General features: G+C 37.9%; 1 protein-coding gene across 1 annotated transcript in view; it reads left to right on the forward strand.

Annotated features, from left to right (window-relative positions):
- The window catches only part of LOC123825427 (phospholipid-transporting ATPase ABCA3-like), a 306,670-nt gene that overhangs the window by 124,508 nt on the left and 155,443 nt on the right, over window positions 1-26,719 (forward strand). The window contains exons 2-4 of the mRNA XM_045848811.1: window positions 5,496-5,625; window positions 26,133-26,287; window positions 26,527-26,682. Of these exons, the coding sequence (XP_045704767.1) occupies window positions 5,496-5,625; window positions 26,133-26,287; window positions 26,527-26,682 (441 nt within the window). The remainder of the gene's footprint in view (window positions 1-5,495; window positions 5,626-26,132; window positions 26,288-26,526; window positions 26,683-26,719) is intronic.

The raw sequence follows: 26,719 nt of genomic DNA on the forward strand, positions 1-26,719 counted from the left end.
CCTATACCACATCCCAGAGCTTATTGTGTGTCAGGCCAACCAGTATGGGATTTCATATATCACATCAGACAAGGGGACCCACCTTCCAGCAAAAGAAGGATGGCAGTGAACTCACAACTCTACTATGCACTGGTCTGTCACATCCACCTAGAAGCTGCCAACTCAGGGGAGTGATGAAATGTCTGCTGCAAGTATACTTGAGCCAACCACTTAAAAATGGCAACTTGTGAGAATGAGTTGCAATTCCTCAAGAAGTAGACTATACACTAAAGCAAAGGCTATTATATGGTATTACATCCCCAACATATAATACCCATGGTTACAATCCAGGGGGTATGAGCAGGAGTTGCCCTAGTATGAGCAGGAATGGCCAATTCACTTGGGGAATTTGTACTTCCTGTGACACCAACCATGGGCTCTGAGAGATCATAATGCCTACAGGGAAGATACAACAAGAGTTTATTTTAGCATAAAATAGTTGCCCCCAAGGCATTTTGGACCTTTAATGACAAGACACCAGCAGAGAAAAAAAGGAATTAGTATTTTGGCAAAGAGCAATTGACTGTGATCACCAGGAAATATGTAGGATAGCAGTTACATAGTGAGAACAGGCAGAAATACAATTGGCACCCACATGATCTATTTGGATGTCTTGGTACTCTCCTAGCCAATATAAATGGACAAATGCAACAGTTATGCCCTGAAGCATACACAGTAACTTCAGGATGAAGTTACTCCCCACCATGCCTAAATATGCTACTTAGACCAGTAGAGATGTTAGCCTAAAATGAGAATAATCTAGAATGGATAATAAAGGATAATAATATCAGTTGCAGTGTCAAGACCAATAGCAGGGATCTGTAATTCATCCCACTTATATTACTCATGTAAGTTTTCCCCAGGAAAAAAAAAGATCCCCAAATCTTTTTACTTGACTTCCCAAATGCCACCTTCTGAACTGAATGACTTATACTCCCCTGCTGTGTAGAAGAGTGTATGTGACAGCTTTAGCTGGCAGCTCTTTCTTTGGTCAAAGAAAACTTCACCCAAGCTCATGCCCTTGCTTTGGTGTGTGTAGAGAGTAGGACCAATAAAATGGCATTAGTCCAATTAAGATAACATAGAATATATAAAATAAAGTGAAGTCATTTATGTCAACTAAAATGACTGTCATTCTGCCATGACACTTTGGTTCAAGAGGTAAATTACCTAAGTCAGAGTAAACATCTAGCAAGGAGACATATCTGCCCACATAGAGCAGACATGTTTGTCAAGATATCTACACATGTGGTCAGAGTAGCCATGTCTGCAGAGCAAGACCACCCATAGAAAGACTCTCCACTCATAGATAGTAGGGAAATTACACACTTGCCAGTAAAAGTGTCAAGCAGAACAGCCATGTAACACCCATAGGCTCTTAGGCAAATTCCCCAGTTGGCATCAGGAGTGCCAAGACATTTACTGAAAGGGCCCAGAAGGGTAGAGTACACCACTTTCAAGGTATATCTGAGGCCAGTTCCAGACCACTGCTGAGACAGGTGAGCTCCACACACCAGAATGCTGCTCCATGCCATGCTGATCTCCCTTGGCATTGGCTCTGCCCAGTTGGACTGAGGGTTTCAACTGACCTGCTGCCCAGCTGGCTCTGGAGATGCTTCCTTGCAAGACGCTGATAACTCCCTTGCCCACTGTGCTGTCTCCTGGACCTGTAGACTGAGACTGTGGGACTCAGGTTCATTATCCCCCATTGATTGCTGTGCATATATGTTATATTTCTCTTAAATTGTTAGATCATGAGTAGGATATTAATGTATGTTAATGTTCTACTTTGAGTGAACCTGCATTCAATAAAAGCTGAGTGAATAGCATAATTACTGTGTGTGAGTGACTCTTGTTTATTCTTTGGTGCCAGGCTGCTCACCAGGCAGCTAGATGAGCAGTTGCCCAGCTGACTTATAGGAAAGACTATACCATGAACAAACACTTGTGATAGTGTGGCCTAAATCCAAAGACTAGTCAACATGGGCACATGAAGTTCCTGTTCCTCAACTTGGGATAATTCTAAAAGGCCACTTTAACCTGACAGCTCCTCATGGGGTTACCTGAGGCCCTAGAGTAACCAAACTGTAACTTATCTTCACTCTCTGCCTGGTTGTCCTTCTAGCCCTTCTCTACACAGGTTCTTACCTGAAGAGCACTCCTTAATAAATTTCCCACATCCTAATTTCTAACTAAGATTGCTTCATGGGAACTCAAACTTGCAAGACTGACCATCAAAGCTGCAACAATAACCTTAAAGATGAGATAATAATGGTGAGAATGAGCCAGACAGTTGAAGTTCTAATTACAGAAAAATTAAATAGAAAAGAAAATTCAAAGCTCTGAGATGAGAAGGAACCTCATATGTTGAAGAATATGGAAGAGGTCAAAATTGGAGTGGAGGAAGCAAAAAGAAAGACTAATACAAAATGAATTCAGAGATGTAGTCATAGTATAAATTATGTACTATGGCCTTGTAGGCCATGTTAATGCTCGGATTCTATTATTTAAATATTGGGCAATAATTATGATTATAGGCATTTAGGAAGTAGAGGGACATGGTCTGATTTATGTTTTGAAACAACTACCCTGGCAGTTTTAAGGAGCATGAGAGGAAGAAGAAAAACCAATTGGAGACTTTTACAGAAGCTTAGGTATGATATGATAGCAGCAGAGACTGGGTCTGTGGCAGTAGAGAACAAAATATAGAGATCCAGAACATATTTTGGAATTAGAACTAAAAAAAAATCTTGCTCATTAACTGGATGAATGCTTTAGAGAAAAGGAGAAAACTAAGGTGGCTGTTGGTTTTGTGGCTTGAGCAAATGGGTGGTGAGTGGAGCAAATTATGGGTACTGAAGACATTGGGGGAGAATTTGAAGTTCATGTTGTTAGTTGGTTTTTTAAATAAAGCTCCAGGGAATTAAGATCTCCATTTCTTCTTTTCTTTTTTATTGTTGTTCAATTACAGTTGCCCTATTTTCCACCCTTTACTCTCCCCTGCCCTACCCACCCCACCTCTAACATTTAATCCCCCCCACACCCTGTTGTCTTTTTCCATGAGTCTTTATACATGTTCCTGGACCTGATCCTTCCCTTTCTTTACTCCATTATCCCCCTCCCTCCACCCCTCTGGTTACTGTCAATTTGTTCCTTATTTGCATGTATGTCTCCAGTTATATTTTGCTCTCTTATTTGTTTTGTTGATTAGGTTCCACTTATAGGTGACATCATATGGTATTCGTCTTTCACTGCCTGGCTTATTTCACTTAGCATAATGCTCTCCACTTCCCTCCATGCAGTTGTGAAGTGTAGGAGTTCCTTCTTTATTTCTGCTGTGCAGTGTTCCATTGTGTAAATGTACCACAGCTTTCTGATCCACTCATTTACTGATGGTTACTTAGGCTGTTTTCAGCACTTGACTATTGTAAATTGTGCTGCTATGAATATTGGAGTGCATATGTTCTTTTGAATTGGTGTTTCAGAATTCTTAGGGTATAATCCCAGCAGAAGAATTGCCAGGTCAAAAAGCAGTTCAATTTTTAGGGTTTTTGAGGAAATTCCATACTGTTTTCACAGTGGCTGCACCAATCTACATTTGCACCAACAGTGTACTAAGGGATTCCTGAAACACCAATTAAAAAGAGCCTATTCACCCCAATATTCATAGCAGAACAGTTTGCAATAGCTGAGTGCTAAAAGCAACTTAAGTGTCCAGCAGTAAATGAGTGGATAAAAATACTATGGTACATTTACACAGTGGAATACTATGCAGCAGAAAGAAATAAGGAGCTCCTACCCTTAATGCCAGTATGGATGGATCTGGAGACCATTATGCTAGGTGAAATAAGCCAGGCAGTGAAAGACAAATACTATACAATCTCACCTGTAAGTGGAACCTAATCAACACAACAAACAAGCAAGCAAAATATAACTGGAGACATTGAAATAAATAACAAACTGATAGTGATCAGGGCAGGGGAAAGGGATGATGGGGGAAAATAGGGGGAGGGCCATCAGGGAACATGTATAAAGGACACATGAACAAAACCAAATGAGGGTACTATCAAGGGTTGGAGGCAGGAATGGGGAGGCACGGTGGGGTGAAAATGAAAACAGCTATACTTGAACAATAAAAAAATTAAGTAATTAATTTTTAAAAAGAAAACACCAGAAAAATGAAAAGGGAATTAATCATATGGGAAAACATATTTGCCAATGATACCTCAGACAGGGTTTGATCTCCAAAATATATAAAGAATTCACATGACTCCACTCCAGGAAGGCAAGCAATGCTATTAAAAAATGGGCAAAGGGCCTGAACAGATACCTTTCCAAGGAAAACCTACAGAGGGTCCAGACATGTGAAAGGATGCTCTGCATCACTAGCCATCAGACAGATTTAAATTAAAACCACAATGAGATAACCACTTCACACTGGTCAGAATGGCCATCATAACCAAATCAAGAAACATGTGCTGGCAAGGTTGTAGAGGAAATGGAACCCTAGTAAAAGCTCCATTTTAGATGTAGTCACTTAAACATTCATACAAGTGGAAACTTCAAATAAGCAGTTACCCAAATCTGGTGCTCAGGTCTAGGGAGAAAATAGAATGAGAACACCTAGGTAGAAAACACCCATTTCCACTTGAGGTAAAAAAAAAAAGAAAGAACATTTTCTTTTCATTACACAAGGTATTTTGTCTTTATTCACCATCAGTGGCATAAATTGACAGGAGCATACACTTTAACTCTGAATGAAATTGGCGTGAATACCAACTTTCCCATTTAAATGCTGTTTCTTAAGCTGTTTTCACTTCGTGTGCATTAAAAATTTAACCAAAATTTTCTCAGTAGTTTGTATAGTGCCTGTTTTGGCTCCAGCTAAACAAATATTTATATACTATCTCTCCTTGAAGGCATCTATGTTTTCTAAAATTTAAACCTAGTTGTTTCCCTGGAAAACTCATCACTCTCATGGGTTCAAGAAAAGTTATGATTTTGTAGATTACTATATACTTGTTTGTGAGAGTGAAAATGATTTGCTTTCCATATTTTTGCTCCTTAAGCAGAAGCACTGCTAGTCTACATGTAAGAAATTTGAGATATGCTATGTCTAGCTATGCATGTTTTTAATAAGCAGTTCTTTAAATTAGGACAAAGGCATTGACTGAAAAAGATTTTGGCATTATCAACTTCAAGATGGTAATAAAAACAAACCAAGAATGGATGAGATTGCTCAGGGCATATTTATAAATTCACTGTGAAATTCTAAAACTTTCTTTACACCTTCAAATATTTTTTTCCTTTTCACAGTTTTGTCCTTCTTGCATTTTGATTTTTTTTCCTCATCAGATTATGTGGTATTTTTCTTTACAGATAGTTCTTATGAATGTTTCTTCCTCCTAAGTGATAGGTATAGATAAAATTAGTATTTTTTTGTTTCTCTCTCACAGGAATTCCGAGTGCAGAATACTACCAAAGTCGCTGTAAAAGACTTGTCTTTGAATTTATATAAAGGTCAGATCACTGTTCTTCTAGGACATAATGGGGCAGGGAAATCGACTACTCTGTCTATTCTTTCAGGTATGTATTTAGCTCTGTTCAGAAGGCGTCCTCACATAGACATGGTAGATTATGCTTACAAGACTTTTGTGAATCCTCTTGAAGTTAACAGTTCAATTATTTCAATGATATGTAAACTTATTTAGTAATACTCTATCTTTTAAAGTTGTAAACAATGTCTGTTTTAGTTTTCAGAGTAATCTTTATTTATTTATTTTTATTGTTTAAGTACAGTTGTCTCCATTTTTCCCTCACCATTCCCCCACCCATCCTCACCTCCCACCCTCAATCCTGCCCCACTTTGGCTTAGTCCGTGTGTCTTTTATACATGCTCCTTGATGACCCTTCTCCTATTTCCCTCCATTATCCCTCTCACCCCTCTGGTTACTGTCAGTTTGTCCTTTATTTCAGTGTCTCTGGTTATATTTTGCTTGTATAAAGTTGTAAATAACTTCTTATGAGAGATACCAGGTACCAGATTTTGCAAAGACATCAAAGTGGACATTGTAAACATGTTCAAAGAATTAAAGGGAGCCATAATTCAAGAAATAATGGGAAGTATGAAACCAATGTCTCATTGAGTTTGAAATATTAATAGAAAAATAAGAATGTTTAAAAATCAAATGGAAATTCTGTAGTTTAAAAATATAATAACCAAAGTAAAAAATTCATTAAAGAAGCTCAAAGAGGATTAGAATTATCAGAAGGGAGAATTAATTAACTTAAACATAGATTGACAGAGATTATGCAGTCTGAATAGCAGGAAGGAAAAAGAATTAAGAAAAATTAACATAGGTAAAGGAACCAAGATGGCATGAGAGTAAGGGGAAGATACATTCACGTCCTCCCTGGACCAAATTGGAATCACAACTAAATTATAGAACAATAAACATGAATAACTAACTGAAGATTAGCTGAACAGAAGTCTTACAACCAAGGATTTACAGAAGAAACCACTTTGATACTGGTAGGAAGGGCAGAGAGGCAGAAAAGGCTGGCCCCCAATGCATGTGAGGCCATTGAGAATACAGAGGAATATCTCAGCTGCAAAAGTCCACCATGAGGACTGGAACTCCACACTGGGCTGCTCAGCATAGAATATGAGAGCTGGGAAGAGGAGCCCACATAAAATCTGGCTGAAAAAATCAGTAAGAATTCCATCTTTCAGGGAGAGAGGGAAGTCTACTGAAAACCCAGGGACCCTCTTAAAGGGCCAACACACAAAATCTTATTTTCAGCCACTCCCCTGGTCTCTGATGGAGACAGGGTGGTTCAGAGAACACTGGAATCTTACAAGGAGAGACTGTGTTGTAAAGCTTCATGGAGAGAGCTGGAGGGGCACAACCAGGGTCCCCATTCTGAGTGCCTCTCCCACAGATACCATCTTTCCTGGGTCAAGCACTCCTCTCCATACAACATCAGCCTGGAGGAATGAAATATCTTCCTGTTCCCTGTTGCCCTACTCTGTCTGTCTCATGTCCTATAGTGTAGACTTTTTTGGAAGGCTCTTGAGTAGGTCTGGGCAGACTCAGGTGGAATCAGAGGCTGAGCTGTGTGGTTTTGGGGCAAAGGCCATTCACCCTCCCCAAGGTACACCTGACCAGCAGTGACCACACACAGGAAATCTACTAACCTCATCCTCTTGACTCCCAGTGGCCCTTCCCTGCTGATATTGTGCCCTGAAAAGAAATGAACTGGCTATCTCCAGCTTGGCATATCCCCATGCATATCTTCATCACCAGCATATCCCCATGATGCAGACTTTCATGGAAGACTCCCAGGGATATCTAGAAGAATTGTGGGAGTCTCAGTTGTGTAGCTCTAGAGCAGGGGCCATTTGTCCCTTGCATGCCCTACAAGTGCCACCATATCTGTGCAGAGCCCTCCCTTCACATGGCCAAATCTTGGTCTGTTTGGTCCTGATGAACTCTGCTAGCCTCACCTTGATGACTCCCTGAGACCCCACCTCACAACAAAGGTCTATGGGCACCCAACAGGTGGTGGGTGTCCTTGGTGTACCCTGGCAATTTTGCTGAGTAGCCTCAGACACAGCACTGACTTTCGAATTTAATTATGTACCAGTCTGGTGAATACAACTCACCCCTACTTGGTGACTCACTGAGAACCTACCTCATGCAACTCACATAATACCAGAAGTTCTTTCAGTAACTGAGCATAACAAGCAACCAGCAGGCAGAAGTACAGCTTGGGGTGCCTTGGGCCTTTATGCTGACCTGCTCCAGGGATTGGTGCTGGGGGAAACCAGCCTTGGTGCACAGCTTGGCCAATCACTTGCACACCCACAGGCTGCAGAGGCAGTCAAAAACCTTGGATCACTGTAAGAGCACCCAAATGATAGCTGAGGGCCAGTTACAGGAATTACCTGACATTGAACTATGCAAGAATCATGGCCAACAGGCCCCAGAACCAATAAACCTGGTGGCAGGCTTCACACCATATAGAGCATGACCCAAGTAGATCCACAACAGCACACCCAAAAGATCTCAGTAGGTACCAACCCTGCTGTGGCCAATTCTGCTTTGTGCAGTCAGCCCTGGCACAGTAGCTTATGCACTATGGTCAGGGTTGATCCTCATAATTAACAAAACTGAGGGTCATCTCCACCCTCCAGAAGGACCAAAGCAATAAAAACTCAACTACAACAGGAGGACTCACATACCCCCCCACAATGGACATTCCTGGAGCACCTACCTCCATTGATTAGGGAGCCTGCACCACTGAGCTTCACAAGATACCTGCTATGTAAAGCCACCATATCAAGACTAGAAGACATAGCAGATCTACCTAATATACAAAAACAAATAGAGACAGATAGCCAAAATGGGAAGACAGAGAAACACATATCAAATGAAAAAAAAATTTTAAATCCCCAGAAAAAGAAAGAAAATGGAGGCAAGCAATCTACCACATAAAGAGTTGAAAATAATGGTTATAAGAATCCTTGGAGGGAGGAAAGATGGCGGCTTTGCTCCAGGGAGTGTGATTGTCGGCTTCTGTGCAGGGGAGGGAAATTTGAGGATTGGCAGAGGAACAGAGCTAGTGGCCCAAGTTACCGAAACATTTTTGAAAACTGGACATCAAAAATTATAGTGGACATTGAAAAACCAGACAGTAAGGAGACTGCTTTAGGACAACAGGGACCCAGGGATCAGCACAAGGACCAGGAGGGTTGCAGTCCCCAGGCCCCATGCTCCCGGGTCTGCCTCAGGGCACCTGGGAGAGCGGAGTCACTGCTCTCTCCCCGGACTGGACTGCGGGGGTTGAGCAACACCAGGGAAGACCTTGTGGCTTGAAGGCACAGAGAGGGGAGTTGGACTGGGAGACAATCGTGCAGGGCCTGCAAGCACCCACCCATAGCCCTGGGAGAAATGAGTGCCTCCAGCCAGCATGACCAGGGGCAGCCTGGAAGTGCGCCCACACTCCCACCCAGTGGGAGTGTGGATTGGTGGAAAACCCAGACCTCACAGCTCCGAACAAGGAAAGGGTGTGGGTGTTCTCAGGTTTCTGGAGCCTGCGGTGGTGAACTGTGGAAGCTATGCCCCCTCAGGAATCCTGACTCTCACACTGTGAACCTGGAAGGAATGTGGCATTTAGAGCGTTCCTAGAGCCTGAAACTGAAATATTTGGTGGATGGGCATGCCCCTTTACGATCCCCAGAGGTTGCACCCAGAATCCAGAAAAGTTGCAGGTGCTTCCCCAAGAACATAGCGCCTGCCACAGTGAAATTTGGGGGAAGGGAACATCTCCTTGCAATCCCTGGATCTTGCATCGTGAAACTGAAGAGACACAGGAGCCCTGCGGCCCCGGAGCCCAGGAGACTGTGGCAGTGAGCTCTGGAGAACTTGCATGGGAGCGCCCAGAGTCCTATAAGGGAAAGTCATATTGGCTCTGGGGAGAGCGCCCTGCTGGCCCTGGGGATAGTACATAAGAGACTTACTGAGATTTGACTGGGAAGAGTGATAAGCATTTCAAACACCACTCAGCCTGCTGAAGCCAGCAAGACCAGAAAAACTGGTATGGTCAGTTAGAAACCAACAAGAGGTTTTTTGTTTGTTTTGGTTTGTTTTGTTTTAGCTGTTGTTGGCTGATTAATTTTATTTTGTGTTTTAAGTGACATTTTATTTTTCAATTCTTATTATTTTTATATCTCTCAATCCCTTATCTTTCTCTTCCATTCATCCTAATATTATTCCTTCCACTTCAAATTTATCTCTCCTGCACTCCATCTTCAGCTTTTTTTTCCTTTTTTTTTTTGAGCTTGCAAGTTGCTGCAAATTTGTATTATCTTTTTCTCACTTTTCTGACATTTTTTAATTTTAATAGTATTTTGGTATTCTTTTTCTTTCTGTATAATCTTCTTTGCTTGGCTAGTTATACTGTCATTTGCTAGGTTCCCCTGTTATCTCAGTCACGGTGTGTTGATAATTTACTGTCCTTCATCTGTGTTCAATTAGTACACCTCTAAAGGTTCTATACTCTTTATTCTTGTTATCCAGATCTCATAGATTCTGCCACAAGATTGTTGCTTTAACATTACTGTAAATAAGACCTAGTTCATACAACTGTAAATACTACTCAACACCCCTACCTGATCTCAGCCCACTTCGCATTTCCTGCACTATATTATTGTGGGGGTTGTCTCTATTCTTTTACACACTACTCCTATTTACTAATCTTTATTCCAACTCTACCTCAGAATCTGACCTCCCACAGCCTCACAGCTTTGTAGATCCAACTAACAATCCCTTTGTCCTCAATAAGAGTCTTACCTTCTTTCCATCATTTCTAAAGAGTAGCTAGTGGGATGGAGGATCATGGTTAAAACTATAAGTAGCCAAAGGATATCCCATCTCTTCTCTACTGGCTGCTAATGTAAATATCATAGAATAATGTCTTGCTTTCTTAAACCATTTTGCTTTACTCCTCCAACTGATCACAAAAAAAAAAAGAGTAGGGGGAAGCTGTGAACACCAGGATACATGAAGGAGACTGCACCACTGAATCTCACAGGTATTCTACCACAGAAGTTCACACCATAATCACAGGGAACCAGAACAGATCAATTTAAGAAACAGAGGCTAACAAGAAGAATCCCACGAACAATGAGAAAACAAAGAAACAATCACCAACTCAAGGGAAAGGAGGAAGCCTCAGAAAAAATGCTAACTGAAAAAGAGGCAACTCAACTATCAGATACTGAGTTCAAAACAAGGATTATCAGGAAGCTCAATGAACTGACAATGAGCTACCAGAAACTAGAGAACAACTACAATGATCTCACTGCAAACTATATCAACATGAAAAAGGAAATAGAAACTATTAACAAGGGCCAAGAGAAAATGAAGAATACAATTTCTGAACTGAGGAACACAGTAGAAGGAATGAAAAGCAGGACTGATGAAGCAGAAGATCAGATTAGAGACCTAGAGGACAAAGTACAAAACAACACCCAAAAAGAGCAAGAAAAGGGGAAAAGGCTCAAAAAGAATGAAGAGGGATTAAGAGAAATGCAAGACAATATGAAACATAATAATATCTGCATAATAGGGATACCAGAAGGAGAAGAAAAAGAGCAAGAGGTAGAAAACCTATCTGAAAAAGTAATGATGGAAACTTCTGTAATTTGATGAGAGAAAAAGTCACACAAATCCAGGAAACACAGAGAGTCCCAATCAAGAGGAACCCAAAGAGGCCCACTTCAAGATACATCATCATTAAAATGGCAAAATTTCAAGACAAAGAGAGAATATTAAAGGCAGCAATGGAAAAACAGGAAATAACATACACGGGAGCCCCAATAAACAGCTGACTTCTCAATAAAGAATGGCAAGAAATATTCCAAGTAATGAGAACCAGAGGCCTGTAACCAAGGCTACTTTACCCAGCAAGGCTCTCAATCAAGGTAGAAGGCCAAATAAGAAGCTTCCAAGACAAAAGAAGTCTAAAAGAATACAGCTCCACCAAACCAGCTCTGCAAGAGATTCTAAAGGGACTGCTTTAAGGAAAGGAAGGAAAAGAGAGAGAGAGGAACACACATACATAAAAGAGAATGAATAAGCACCTATCAATAATAACCTTAAATGTAAATGGATTAAATGCTCCAATCAAAAGACATAGAATAGCTGAATGGATAAGAAAAAATGACCCACACTATGCTGCCTACAAGATACCCACCTCAGGATAAAAGACCTGCACAGGCTGAAAGTGAAATGCTGGAAACAAATCTTCCAAGCAAATGGACAGGAAAAAAAAGCCAGGATAGCAATATTCATATCAGACAAATAGACTTCCAAAAAAGGTCCATAAAGAGAGACACAGAAGGTCACTTCATAATACTCAAGGGAAGAATCCAACAAGAAGACATAAATATTGTAAATATATAGGCACCCAACATAGGAGCACCCAAATACATAAAGAAAATCTTAGAGGACTTCAAGAAAGATATGCACAGCAACACAATTATAGTGGGGGACTTTAACACCCCACTATCAAAAATGGACAGATCTTCCAAACAAAATATTAACAAAGATATTGTGGCATTGAACAATACCATAGATGAAATGGGCTTTACTGATATATACATAACCCTCCATCCCAAAGAAGCTAAATACACATTCTTTTCAAATGTACACGGAACATTGTCAAAGATAGACCACATGATAAGACACAAAACAAGCCTCAACAATTTCAAGAAAACTGAAATCATACCAAGCATTTTCTCGGATCACAAGGGACTGAACCAACCCCAAGGGAACAAACCCAAAACACTCAAAATCATGGAGATTAAATAGCACGCTATTAAGCAATGAATGGGTCAAGAATGATATTAGGGAAGAAATCAAAAGGTTTCTGGAAACAAAAGAAAACGAACTCACAAAAACCCAAAACTTATGGGAAACAGCCAAGGCAGTCCTGAGAGGGAAGTTCACAGCAATACAGGCCCACCTAAAAAAGTTAGAAATATTTCAAACAAACAACCTATCCCCACATCTACAAGAACTCGAGGAACAACAACAAAGACAGCCTAGAGCAAGCAGAAGGAAGGAAATAACCAAGATCAGAGCAGAATTAAATGACATAGAGACTAAGAACACAATTCTAAGGATCAATGAATCGGAGAGCTGGTTCTTTGAAAAGATAAACCAAATCCACAAGCCTTTAAGCAGACTCATCAAGAAAAAAAAAGAGAGAAAACCCAAATAAACACAATCAAAAATGAAAGAGGAGAGATTACACCGGATACCACAGAAATACAAAGGATTATAAGAAATTACTCTGAAGAACCGTATGACAAGAAATTTGAGAACCTAGATGAAATGGCCAAATTTCTAGAAAAATATAATCTTCCAAAACTCAATGAAAAAGAAGCAGAAAGTCTGAACAGATCAATAACAACAAAAGAAATTGAAGCAGTAATAAAAAAACTCCCAACACACAAAAGCCCTGGACCAGATGGTTTCACAGGAGAATTCTACAAAGCATTCAAGGAAGAGCTAACCCCTATCCTTCACAGACTATTCCAAAAAATCCAAAAAGATGGGAGACTCCCAAACTTTTTTTATGAGGCCAACATCATCCTTAATTCCAAAACCAGATAAAGACACAACAAAGAAAGAAAACTTCAGGCCAATGTGACTGATGAACATTGACGCTAAAATCCTCAACAAAATATTGGCAACCTTCATCCAACAATACATTAAAAAGATCATACACCATGACCAAGTGGGATTCATTCCAGGGATGCAAGGATGGTACAATATTAGCAAATCAGTAAATGTAATACATCACATAAACAAAAGCAAACACAAAAACCACATGATCATATCAATAGATACAGAAAAAGCATTTGATAAGGTACAGCACCCATTTATGATAAAAACACTCAGCAAAGTGGGAATAGAGGGAGCATTCCTCAACATAATAAAGGTCATATACAGTAGACCTTCAGGGAACATCATATCAATTGCCAAAAACTAAAATCTTTTCCACTAAGATCAGGAACAAGACAAGGCTGTCCACTTTCACTACTTCTATTCAATATAGTACTGGAAGATTTAGCCACAGTGATCAGACAAGAAAAAGAAATAAAAGGCACCCAAATCTGAAAGGAGGAAACAAAACTGTCACTGTTTGCAGATGACATAATAGTGTACATAAAAAATCCTATAGACTCCACCAAAAACCTGCTTGACCTAATAAATGAATTTGGCAAAACAGCAGGATACAAAGTCAATATACAGAAATCAAAGATATTTCTGTACACCAACAATGAAACAGCAGAAGCAGAAATCAATAAAAAATCCTATTTGAAATAGCAAAAAGAAAAATAAAATATCTAGGAATAAACCTAACCAAAGAGGTAAAAGACCTGTATTTAGAAAACTACATAACACTGAGAAAAGAAATCAAGGAAGACACAAACAAATGGAAACATATACCGTGTTCATGGATTGAAAGAATTAAAATCATCAAAATGTCCATACTACCCAAAGCAATTTACACATTCAATGCAATACCTATTAAAGTACCAATGGCTTATTTCACAGACATAGAACAAACACTCCAAACATTTATATGGAATCATAACGAAACCCAAATAGCTTCTGCAAATTTGGGAAAGAAGAGTAAAGTAGGAGGGATCACAATACCTGACACTAAACTATACTACAAGGCCACTGTAATCAAAACAGCCTGGTACTGGCATAAAAACAGGCACATGGACCAATGGAACAGAACAGAGAGCCCAGATATAAGCCCAAGTCTCTATGTTCAATTAATATTTGACAAAGGAGGCAGCAACATAAAATGGAATAAAAATAGCCTCTTCAACAAATGATGTTGGGAGAACTGGACAGCTACCTGCAAAAAAATGAAACTGGAGCACCAACTTACATCATACATAGAAATAAATTCAAGGTGGATAAAAGACTTAAATATAAAACGTGACAGCATTAAAGTCCGAGAGGAGAAGGTAGGTAGGAAAATCTCAGATATTTCACTCAGAAACTTTTTTACTGACATGTCCCCTAGAGCAAGAGACATAAAGGAAAGAATAAACAAATGGGACCTCATCAAAATAAAAAGCTTCTGCATGGCTAAAGAAAACAATATCAAAATAAAAAGAGAACCAACTGTATGGGAAAACATATTTGTCAATGATACCTCAGACAAGGGTTTAATCTTCAAAATATATAAAAAACTTACATGACTGCACTCTAAGAAGACAAGCAACCCAATTAAAAAATGGGCAAAGGACTTGAGCAGACCCTTCTCCAAGGAGGACATACAGAGGATCCAAAGACACATGAAACGATGTTCAATATCGCTAGCTATCAGAGAGATGCAAATTAAAAGCACAATGAGATACCACTTTACACCAGTCAGAATGGCCATCATAAACAAAGCAACAAACAACAAGTGTTGGAGAGGTTGTGGGGAAAAGGGGACCCTAGTGCACTGTTTGTGGGACTGCAGACTGGTACAACCACTATGGAAAGCAGTATGGAACTTCCTTATAAAACTAAAAATGGATCTGCCTTTTGACCCAGCAATTCCACTGCTGGGACTATAACCTAAGAACACTAAAACACAAATCCAAAAGAACCTATGCACCCCAATGTTCATAGCAGCACAATTTACAATAGTTAGGTGCTGGAAGCAACCTAGGTGCCCATCAGTAAATGAATGGATCAAAAACTATGATATATTTACACAATGGAATCCTATGCAGCAGAAAGATAGAAGGAGCTCCTACCCTTTGCAACAGCTTGGATGGAGCTGGAAAGCATTATGCTAAGCAAAATAAGCCAGGCAGTGAAAGACAAATACCATATGATCTCACCTTTAACAGGAACGTAAACAACAAAACAAAGAAACAAGCAAAATGTAACCAAAGACACTGAAATAGAGGATAGACTGACAGTGACCACAGGGGAGAGAAGAGGGAATTTCAGGGGAGAATGGGAAGGGTTTACAGGAACAAATTGAAAGGACACATGGTCAAAAACTAGGGGGAGGGTGGTAATGGGAGGGAAGTGGAGAGGGTTTGGTGGGTGGGCTGGATTGGGAGTAAAAGGGAGAAAACTGTACTTGAACAATTATTAAAATGAAAAATATACAATTAAAAAAGAAAGAATCCTCGAGGAACTTAGTGAGAACTTCACTAAAGAGATAGCAAGGGTAAAAAGGACATAGAGGCTATAAAAAGTGCCAGTCTTAATAAAGAATGCAATATCTGGAATAAAGTATACAGAAGATGGAATCAACAACAGACTAGATGAAGCAGGGAATAAATTAGTGATTTATAAGAAAAAGTAGCAGGAAACTTCCAATTAGAGCAGAAAAAGGGGAAAAAGGTAATTTTTAAAAAGGAGGATAGTTTAAGGGACTCTGGTGCAACATGAAGCGTAACAATATACACTTAGTAGGGACACAAGAAGGAGAAGAGAGCAAGAAATTGAGGACATCTTTAGGAAAGTATGACTGAAAACTTTCCTAACCTAGTGAAGGGATAAAACACACACATCAAGGAATCACAGAGAGTCCCACAGAAGATGAATACAAAGAGGCCCACACTAAGACACACGCTAATAAAAATGGCAACAGTTAAAGCCATAGGGAGAATCTTAAAAGCAACAAAAGAAAGAGTTACCTACAAGGGAGCTCACGTAAGACCACCAGCTGATTTTAGAAACATTTCAAACCAGAAGGGATTAGCATAAAATATTTAAAGTGAAGGAAAGCAAGGTCTTAAAACCAAGACTAGTCTTGCAAGCAAGGGTATCATTCAAAATTGATGGAGAAAGAGTTTCTCAGACACACACACACACACACACACACACACACACACAGCAAAAAACTAAGAGTTCATTACTACCAAATCAGTATTTAAAAAAATGCTAAAGAGACTAAGAAGAAGAAAAAATAAAAGGAACATAATTATAAAGAAAAATACAGCAATAAATAAATACCTACCAATAATAACTTTAAATGTAAATGGATTAAATATTCCAATCAATGCATGCAGAAGCTAAATTGATAAGAAAATAAGAACTAAATATATTTAGTCTACAAGGGACTCACCTCAGAATGAAAGACTCAGACTGAAAGTAAATGTATGGAAAAATTATTTCATGTAAATGGAAATTTATTAAAAGCTGGGGTAGCAATATTTATATCAGACAAAATAGGCTTTAAAACAAAGGATCAACCTAAGCTCTTCCCAAGAAGAGAATATAACACCTTTGTACACATCTGTGCACCCAAAACAGGAGCACCTAAACATTTAAAGCAAATCTTGATGGATATAAGGAAGAGATCAACAGTAATATGGTTGGGAATTTTAACACCCCATGTCATCAATGGATAGATATCACAGAAAACAAGGAAGCAGTAACCTTAAATGACACACTACATCAGATGGATTTAATTGATATCTTCAGAGCATTAAACACCCAAGCAGCAGAATATACATTCTTTTCAAATGCACAAAGAACTATTTTCAGGATAGACCACACGTTAGGACACACAAAAAAGCCCCAATAAATTTAAGAAGATTGAAATCATTTTAAGCATTTTCTCTGACCACAATGATATGGAACAGAAATCAATGAAAAAAACCCCTGAAAAACACATAAAAAACACAGAGATTAAATAACATAATACTGAACAATAAATGACTTAACAGTGAGGTCAAGAGAAAAAATGAAAAGACACCTTGAGACATATGAATGTGAAAACTAAACAAAACCAAATCTAGGAAAGCAATTTTAAGAGGCAATTCATAGCATTACAGGTCTACCTCAAGAAACAAGAAATGTTTCAAGTAAACAACCCAACCTTACACTTGAAGAAACTAGAAAAAGAACAAGCAAAGCCCAAAGTGAGTATAAAAAAGTAAATAATAAACATCAGAATTGAAATAAATGAAATAGAGTCTAAAAATAATATAAAACATCAGTGGAACCAAGACATGATTCTTTGAAAAGATTAGTGAGGTTGAAAACCTTTAACCAGACCCACCAAGAAAAAAAGAGAGAGAACCCAAATAAATAAAATCAGAAACACAAAAGTAACAACTGACATCACAAAAATATACAATATATTAAGAAAATGTTGAAAACAACTATATGCTAACAAATCCAACAATCTGGAACAGGGGTGTCAAACTCATTTTCACAAGGGGCCACATCAGCACCACGGTTGCCTTCAAAGAGCTGAAATAATTTTAGGGTTGTATAAATGTCCTGCTTTTAGGACTGTATAAATCTTCTTAACTATTAAGGAGTTGAAATTACTCCTTCTTAACTATTAATCTTCTTAACTATTAAGGAGTTGAAATTTGGCCCTTTGAAGTCAACTGCAAGGCTAATGTGGCCCCTGGTGAAAATGAGTTTGACACACCTGATCTGAAAGAAATGGATAAATTCCTGGAAACATACAATCTTCTAAAACTGAATCAAGAAGGAACAACCTGAACAAAAAAATCTGAACAAACTTATTACCACAAATGAAATTGAAGTGCTAATAAAAAAAATCTTCCAACAAACAAAAGTCCTGAACCAAATGGCTTCACAGGTGAGTTTTACCAAACATTTAAAGAACTAACACCTATCCTTCTCAAACTATTTTTAAAATTTCAAGAAAAGGGGTGAATCCAAAGCTCATTTTACAAGGTCAGCATTATCCTAATTCCAAAGCCTCGTTGATGAATATAGATGCAACAATTATCAACAAAATCTTAGCAAACCAAATTCAGCAATACATTGAAAAAAGGCATACACTATAATCAAATGGCATTTATTCTTGGGATGTGATGTTAGAACAATATAAATTTTTAATTAATGTATTATATCATATAAACAAAATGAAAGAGAAAAACCACATTATCATGTCAGCAAATGCAGAAAAATTTGACAAAATTCAATAACCTTTTATTAAATAAACTATCAGCAAAGTGGAACTAGATGGAACATACATCAACATAATAAAGCCCATGTATGAATACCCACAGCTAATATGATACTCAATGGGAAAAAACAAAAGGAACAAAAAGTATTTACCTTAAAAACAGGAATAAGACAAGAATATTTTACTTTATCATTCTCATTCAACATAGTGCTAGATGTTCTAACCACAGTAACCAGATGAAAAGAAGAAATAAAAGACATCCAAGTTGGAAAGGAAGAAATAAACTGTCATTATTTGCAGATGACCAGATATGTATGTAGAGAACCTTAAAGATTTCACCAAAAAATCTATTAGTACTGATCAATGAATTCAGTAAATTAGCAGGGTACAAAATAAATATCCAGAAATTGTATTTTATATACCAATAATGAACCATCAGACAGGGAAACAAAGAAAATAATCTCATTTTCAATTTCATCAAAAAGTAAAATACCTAAAAATAAATTCAAGCAAGGTTGTAAAAGACTGTACACAGAATATCATGATGCTGAATAAAGGAATTGGAAAAAGATACAAATAACTGGAAGCTTATACAGTGCTCATGGGTTGGAAGATGTCATGTCATTAAAATGTCCATAATACCCAAATTTATCTATAGATTCAACTCCACGTATATCAAAATACCAACAGCACATTTCACAGAACTAGTGCTAATATTTCAAAAGTTTATATGAAACCACAAAAGACCCTGAATAGCCATGGCAATCTTGAGAAAGAAGAACAAAGTTGGAGAAATCATGCTATCTGATATTAAACTATACTACAAGGATATATAATCAAAACAGCATGGCACTGGCATAAAAACAGGCATGTAGATTAACAGACTAGGGAGTCCAGAAAATGAACCCACGTCTATATTGTCAATTAATATTAGGCAAAAGAGGCAAGAATGTACCATGGGGCAAAGACAGTCTATTCAATAAATGGTGTTGAGAAAACTGGATAGATACTTGCAAAAAAAATGAAAGTAGACCACCTACTTATACCATATACAAGAATAAATTCAAAATACATTAAGAACTTTAATGTAAAACTCATACCCATAAAATTTCTAGAAAAAAAACATAGTTGTAAAATCTCAGACATTTCTTCTAGTCATATTTTTTCTGATGTGAATTGTCAGGCCAGGGAAACAAAAGAAAAAAAATAAACAAATGGGACTACATCAAAGTAAAATGTTTTTGCACAGCAAGGGAAATTACCAACAAAATAAAAAGATAACTTACTAACAGAGGTAAGGGGTTACTATTCAAAATTTATAAAGAACTGAAAAAACTCAACACTAAAAAATCCCAAACAACCCAATTAAAAAATTAACAAAGGACATAAATAGACACTAACCAATGAAGACATAGAGACAAACAATAGACAGATGAAAAGATGCTCAATGTCACTAATCATCAGAGAGATGCAAATTAAAACCACAATAAGATATTACTTCACACCTGCCAGAGTGCCCACCATTAATAAATCAACAAAGAACAAGTGTTGGTGAAATGTGGAGAAAATGGGAACCCTCATGCACTGTTTATGGGAATGCAGATTGGTGCAGCTACTGTGGAAAACAGTATAGAATTACCTCAAAAAATAAAAATGTAACTGCTTTCTGACCCAGCAATTCCACTTCTGGAAATGTGTATATATCCCAAGGATCATTAAACATGAACAAATACATGCATGCATATGTTTATTGCATCATTATTCACAATTGCCAAACTATGGAAGCAACCTAAATGTCCAATAGATGAATGGATTAAAATAAAGTGGTTGTACATTTACACAATGAAATACTACTTGGCAGAAAAAAAAACCCACAAAGAAATCTTACCCCTTGTGACTGCGTGTATGGGCCTAGAGGGTATTATGCTAAGTGACATAAATCAGTCAGAGAAAGACAAATAGCATATTATTTCCCTTACATATGCAATCTAAAGAACAACATCGAGTGGAACTTAATCAACACAGCAAACAAGCAAGCAAAATATAACCAGAGACAATGAAATAAGGAACTGACAGTAACCAGAGGGGAGGGAGATAATGGGAGAAAGAAGGGAAAGGGTTGTCAAGGAGCATGTATAAAGGACCCACGGATGAAGCCAAGCGGGGGGGGGGGGGGGATTGAGGATGGGAAGTGGGGTTGGGTGGGGTGGGGGAAAGTGGTGGTGGGAAAAAGGAAACAGCTGTACTTGAACAACAATAAAAAAAGTAACACTATATTAGGCAAAAAAAAGCTTCAGTATTGTATTTTGTTGTTAACGAGCTGCTAAAATTGTGCCCCCCCCACCAAAAAGAAAAAAAACAGCACAAACAAACAAAACAGAAACAGGTTCACAGATACTTGTGGTTGCCAGACAGGATGCAGTTTGGTGAACTGTATCAAAAAGATGAAGGGGTTGAGATGTCTATATTGGTAAAAACAAAATACTCATGGAATGTAATATACAGCATAGGAAATGTCATCAATAATATTATATTAATGATGTATGGTGGCAGGTAGGTACTTGAAATATCAAGGGGAACACTATGTAAAGTATATGATTGTTTAACCACTATGCTGTATAACTGAAACTAATACAAGATAATATTGAATGTCCAGTGTAATAGAAAAATAAAATTGTATATATAAAATAATAAATATTAACAGCATCTCACATGCGGGGACTCCACCCCTGCTGCTGTGGATGAAAATAAGTCTACCAAGATATGATGTGCTTGGGGAGAAAAGGTGACCAATCTCTCAGAGGAGAAGGGTCTCAAACACCTCCTTCACTGTGTCTTTATTGAGTTCAGCCCACACAGAGATACATAGTATGCACATACTATGTGCATAGTATGCACATAGTGAAGCTCATCAATCAATGTCCAAAAAAACTACATTCATGAAAAGCTGACATTATCTACAGAAAATAATTGAAGAAACAGGGATTATCTCTAGTCAGGGTTAGTGAGATATGCTGACAACAGAAGGTTGTTGAGACATGTATCATGAAGGCATGTATCCCTGTGCTTTGAACTCATACCAACAGGTATGAGTTGGTCTAGTTCATACCAACAGGGCTATCAAGCAAGCCTCAAAGGAAACAATGTACATTCTTTCTCAGGCCAGATTTGCCCATGGGAGCTGTTCATTCCAGTACAAGTCTGCAGCTGCCTCTGGCATTGTTTTCAGGCTGAGTCAGGCAGGGGGAGCAAAGCAGCCAAGAGATTAGGATACTTCTTACATATAGAATAAGAACTCAGGCTACGACAAAGCCAAAGGGTGATGGGTCTTTCTGCCCCTTCTCTATAGTCCCATAAATCCTTCCCTGATGGTCCCTTCATGACTGTGCCTGTCTTAGGTTGTTCCTCACTTGATGAATCTTACCTATCATTGGCTAACCAGTCATCTACCCAGGCCAAACAGGAGGAAGTGTGGGAGGCAGGAGCAGCACTCCTGCTAGGAGGATAGGTTCTGTCTTAGTGCCTTATGGCCCCAAGGCCTTTTCACTCAACCCTAGCCATGGGACTCTTTTGTCCATTAATGAGGCTACAGTTCCTGAAACCAGGCAGGATGGCTCTCAGCAGTCTCAGAGAAATTTGGCATACCTTTAAGTGAACCAACATATAGGTTATGGAAATGGCAGGAGGAGAGGAGAAAAAGAACAAAGCAGAAAAGGTATTCTAAGAAATAATAGTTGAAACTTCCCAAATTTGCTGAAAATATTAATCTACATATCCAATAAGCTAAACAAGCTTCCATATAGGATATACTGAAAGAGATCCATACCCAGACACATCATAATAAAAATTCTGACAAAGAGAAAATCTTGGAAGCAGGAGAGACAAATAATTTGCCATATACAATGGTGCCCCCCAAAATTAAGAACTGACTTCTGATTATAAACAATCGAGGCCAGGGAGCAGTGGAATAATATATAAAAAGGGCTGAAAATAAAAAATGCCAGCTCAGAGTGTTTCCTCTCTCAGAAATGAACATGAAATAACACATTTCCAGATAAACAAAACATGAGTAAATTTATTGCTAGCAGACCTGAAGCAAGAAATTCTTCATCCTGAAAGCAAATAAGCTCATATAGACATTTGAATACACATACACAAAACAAAGAGCATCAGTAAAGATAATTATGTAATTATAAAAGCATGAATGAATAGTAATTTTTCTCTTAACTAATTTAAACAAATTTGTATAAAAATATATAACTGTCATGTTGATCCTGCAACATCTAGAAAAGTAATGTATTTGAAAATAACAGCACTAAGAAGGTGGAGGGGAGCAATCCTGTTATAAAGTAAGGAAATGGTGATAGGTGGGAAATATATCCACAGGAACAAGAGAACTAAAAATGATAAAAGGCAAATTAAAACTTCTACAAATGATACATGCTCTCATTTTCTCAACTTCTCTAATACACGTAAAATTCTATAAGTAATAATCATAAAAATCTATTGTTGGAATTGTGACATATACAGACATAGTATGAACAATAGCATAAAATGAAAGAGTGAACAAAGCTATATAAGAGTTATGATTCTATAGCTCTCTTAAATTACACTATAAAGTTGAAATAGTTAGCCAAATAGTTCATTCAGTTTTTTCTATAAGATGGTTTTAACAGTGCTTAGTTGTCTTTAACTCCACTCAAAATAATTTTGTTAGAGTGTATTGTGACAGCTTTCATATCAGTGTGCATTTAAAAAAACATGAAAATTGGTGTATTTTTGTGTAGCCTTTTAATATTGAAGATGGAAGAAAATAAGCAACATTTTTGGCATATTATTTTTTATTATTTCAAGAAAGGTAAAAATGCAACAGAAATGCAAAAAAAAAAAAAAAATTTTTTCAGTGTTTGAAGAAGGTGGTATGGCTGAGTAGTATTTCATTTTATATATGTACCACATCTTTAAGCATCCATTGAAGGACATGACTGGTTTCTTTGTGTTGGCTATTGTAAATAATGCCATAATAACCATATATATCTATCTTTATGAATAAGTGTTTTCAAAAATTTTAGGTAAATAACCAGAGGAAAGATTGCTAGGTCATATGATAGCTCTGTTCTTAATTTTTGAGGAACTTCCATATTGATTTTTCAGTGACTGCACCAATTTACATTCCCATAAGCAGTGTACAAGGGTTCCCTTTTCTTCCCATCGTCTCCAACATTTGTTTCTTCCATTTGAATAGACATTTCTTTTTTTTATTGTTGTTACAGTTGTCCCACCTTTTCCCCCATTGCTCACCACTGCCCCATCCCTCCTCACTCCCACAGTCAATCACCACCCATTGTGCATGTCCATGAGTCTTCTATTTGTGTTCTTTTGCTTGCCCCTTCTCATTCTTTCCCCCATTATCCCCCCTCCCTTCCCCTTCTGGTCACTGTCAGTTTGTTCTCTATTTCCATATCTCTGGTTTTATTTTGCTCATTTCTTTGTTTTCCCGATTAGGTTTCACTTATAGGTGAGATCATATGGTACTTATCTTTCACTGCCTGGCTTATTTCACTTAACATAATGTTCTCCAGTTCCATCCATGCTGTCATGAAGGGTAAGAGCTCCTTCTCTCTTTCTGCTGCATGGTATTTCATAGTATAATTGTACCATAGTTTTTGTGACCTACTCATTTACTGATGGGCACTCAGGTTGCTTCCAGCACTTAGCTATTGTAAATTGTGCTGCTATGAACATTGGGGTGCATAGGTTCTTTTGGATTGGTGTTTCAGGATTCTTAGGGAATAGTCCTAGCAGTGGGATGGCTAGATTGAAAGGCAGTTCCATTTTTAGTTTTCTGAGGAAATTCCATACTGTTTTCCACAGTGGCTGCAACAGTTTGCATTCCCACCAACAGTGCACTAGGTTTCCCCTTTATCCACAACCTCTCCAACACTTGTTTGTTGCTTTGTTTATGATAGCCATTCTGACTGGTATGAAATGGTATCTCATTGTGGTTTTAATTTGCATCTCTCTGATGGCTAGTGATGTGGAGCATCCTTTCATATGTCTGGGCCCTCTATAGGTTCTTCTTGAAGAGGTATCTATTCAGGTCTTTTGCCCATTTTTTAATAGCATTGCTTGTCTTCCTGCAGTGGAGTCATGTGAGTTTTTAATATATTTTGCAGATCAAACCCTTGTTGGAGATATTATTGGCAAACATGTTTTACCATGCTGTTGCTTCCTTTTCCATTTTATTGATGTTTTCTTTAGCCATGCAGAAGCTTTTTATTTTGATGTAGTCCCATTTGTTTGTTCTTTCCTCTATATCCCTTGCCCTCGAGAGTGTATCAGTGAAAATATTGCTGTGTGGGATACATGAAATTTTTCTGCCTATGTTTTCCTCTAGGAGTTTTATGGTGTAGCAATTTATATTTAAGTCTTTAATCCATCTTGAGTTTATTTCAGTGTATGGTGTAAGTCAGTGGTCTGGTCTAATTTTTTTTTTTTTTTGGCCTGTAGCTGTCCAGATCTCTCAACACCATTTACTGAAGATCCTATTTTTACTCTATTTTATGTTCCTCCCCGCTTTGGAAAATACTGACTGACTGTATTGGCATGGGTTTATTTCTGGGCTTTCTATTCTGTAATTTCCTTTTTAAAAAAATATCTGAGGAAAAATCACCACATGCAATTTTTAAAAACTGAGGAAAAATTGACATATAATGTTCAAGTATATATCATATACTCATAATGTTTCAAGTATACAATATAATAATTTGTATTATGCTTCAAAGTTATACAAAGTGATCATTCTTTTCCTTGTGATGAGACCTTCTAAGACTTGCTTTTTTGACATTTTTCAGATATACAATACAATATTATTGATAATAGTTGCCATGCTGTACATTATATCTCCATGACTTATTGTATGTCTTTAAGTTTATACTTCTTGAACAGCTTCACCCATTTTCCCCACTCTCCTTTTGCCTGACAACCCCCAATCTGTTCTATATCTACTTTGTTTTGTTATGTTTGTTCACTCATGATGTAATTTTCGATTCCTCATATAAGTGAAATTATATAGTATTTGTCTTTGTCTTATTCCACTTAGTATAATGCCCTTGGGGTCCATCCATGTGGTCACAAATGGCAAGATTTTATTCTTTTTATGGTTGAATAATTCCACTGTACACATATACCAGTTTCTTTATCCATTCATAAAGAAACTTTGGTTGTTTTATTTTTAATCATTTTTTATTGTTATTCTATTACAGTTGTCCCAATTTTTCCCTCTTTGCCCTTCTCTTCCCATCTCACCCCCCACTCCTGAAAGTGACAAGAGGGGAGGAAGGAAGGAGATAATGGTGGGAGTAAGGGAAAGGGACTAGTCAAACAACATGTATGAACGACCTACAGACATGGACAACAGTGTGGGTATTTGTTGTTTCTTGTCTTCTTGATAGCCATTCTCATGGGTGTGAGGTGGTGAGATATTACTAATTCTAATGAGCAATCCATAATTATATTTTGAAGTCGAGGTGCTAATGAACAGTTTGTTGTCTCCTTGTGAAAACTCAGCTTCTGTTATGTCTTCTCCTTGATCCTAGGTCTCTATGCTGCTACCAGTGGAAAGGCCTATGTGAATGGATATGACATCTCAAAGCAGATGGCCCAGATTAGGAAAAGCTTGGGTTTGTGTCCCCAGCAGGACTTGTTGTTTAATTACTTGACAGTATCAGAGCACCTTTATTTTTACTGTGTGGTAAGCCAAAGATATTTTCCTTTTCCCCTCATCCTATTCATGTATTTAATATAGATTACCTACTATCAATATCCTTATTCCTAGAAAGCTCAAAATTTATTTCTGATTAATTCTCCTTTAAACCTAAAGAGAGGCAAAGGAAAGAAGACACTATGTAGATGATGTAAGAAAAGAGCTGTTGTTAAATATTTCTAAGATAAAGTTGGAAAAGCCATCTAAACTCTGGCTCCTTTTTCCAGATGAAAGGAATCCCTCGAAAGATGTACCCTGTGGAAATTGACCATATGTTGTCTGCTTTTAACCTGCTAGAAAAGCAAAATGCATTTTCAGAGTCACTGAGTGGAGGAATGAAGCGCAAGCTCTCCGTCATTATAGCACTTATAGGGGGCTCCAAGGTAAAAGTAAAATAAAAGCTAAAAATGTGCCCACTAT

This window comes from Phyllostomus hastatus, unplaced genomic scaffold (genome assembly GCF_019186645.2).
Source record: "Phyllostomus hastatus isolate PE091 unplaced genomic scaffold, TTU_PhHast_1.1 phas_contig_64, whole genome shotgun sequence".
Classification (NCBI taxonomy): Eukaryota; Metazoa; Chordata; class Mammalia; order Chiroptera; family Phyllostomidae; genus Phyllostomus; species Phyllostomus hastatus.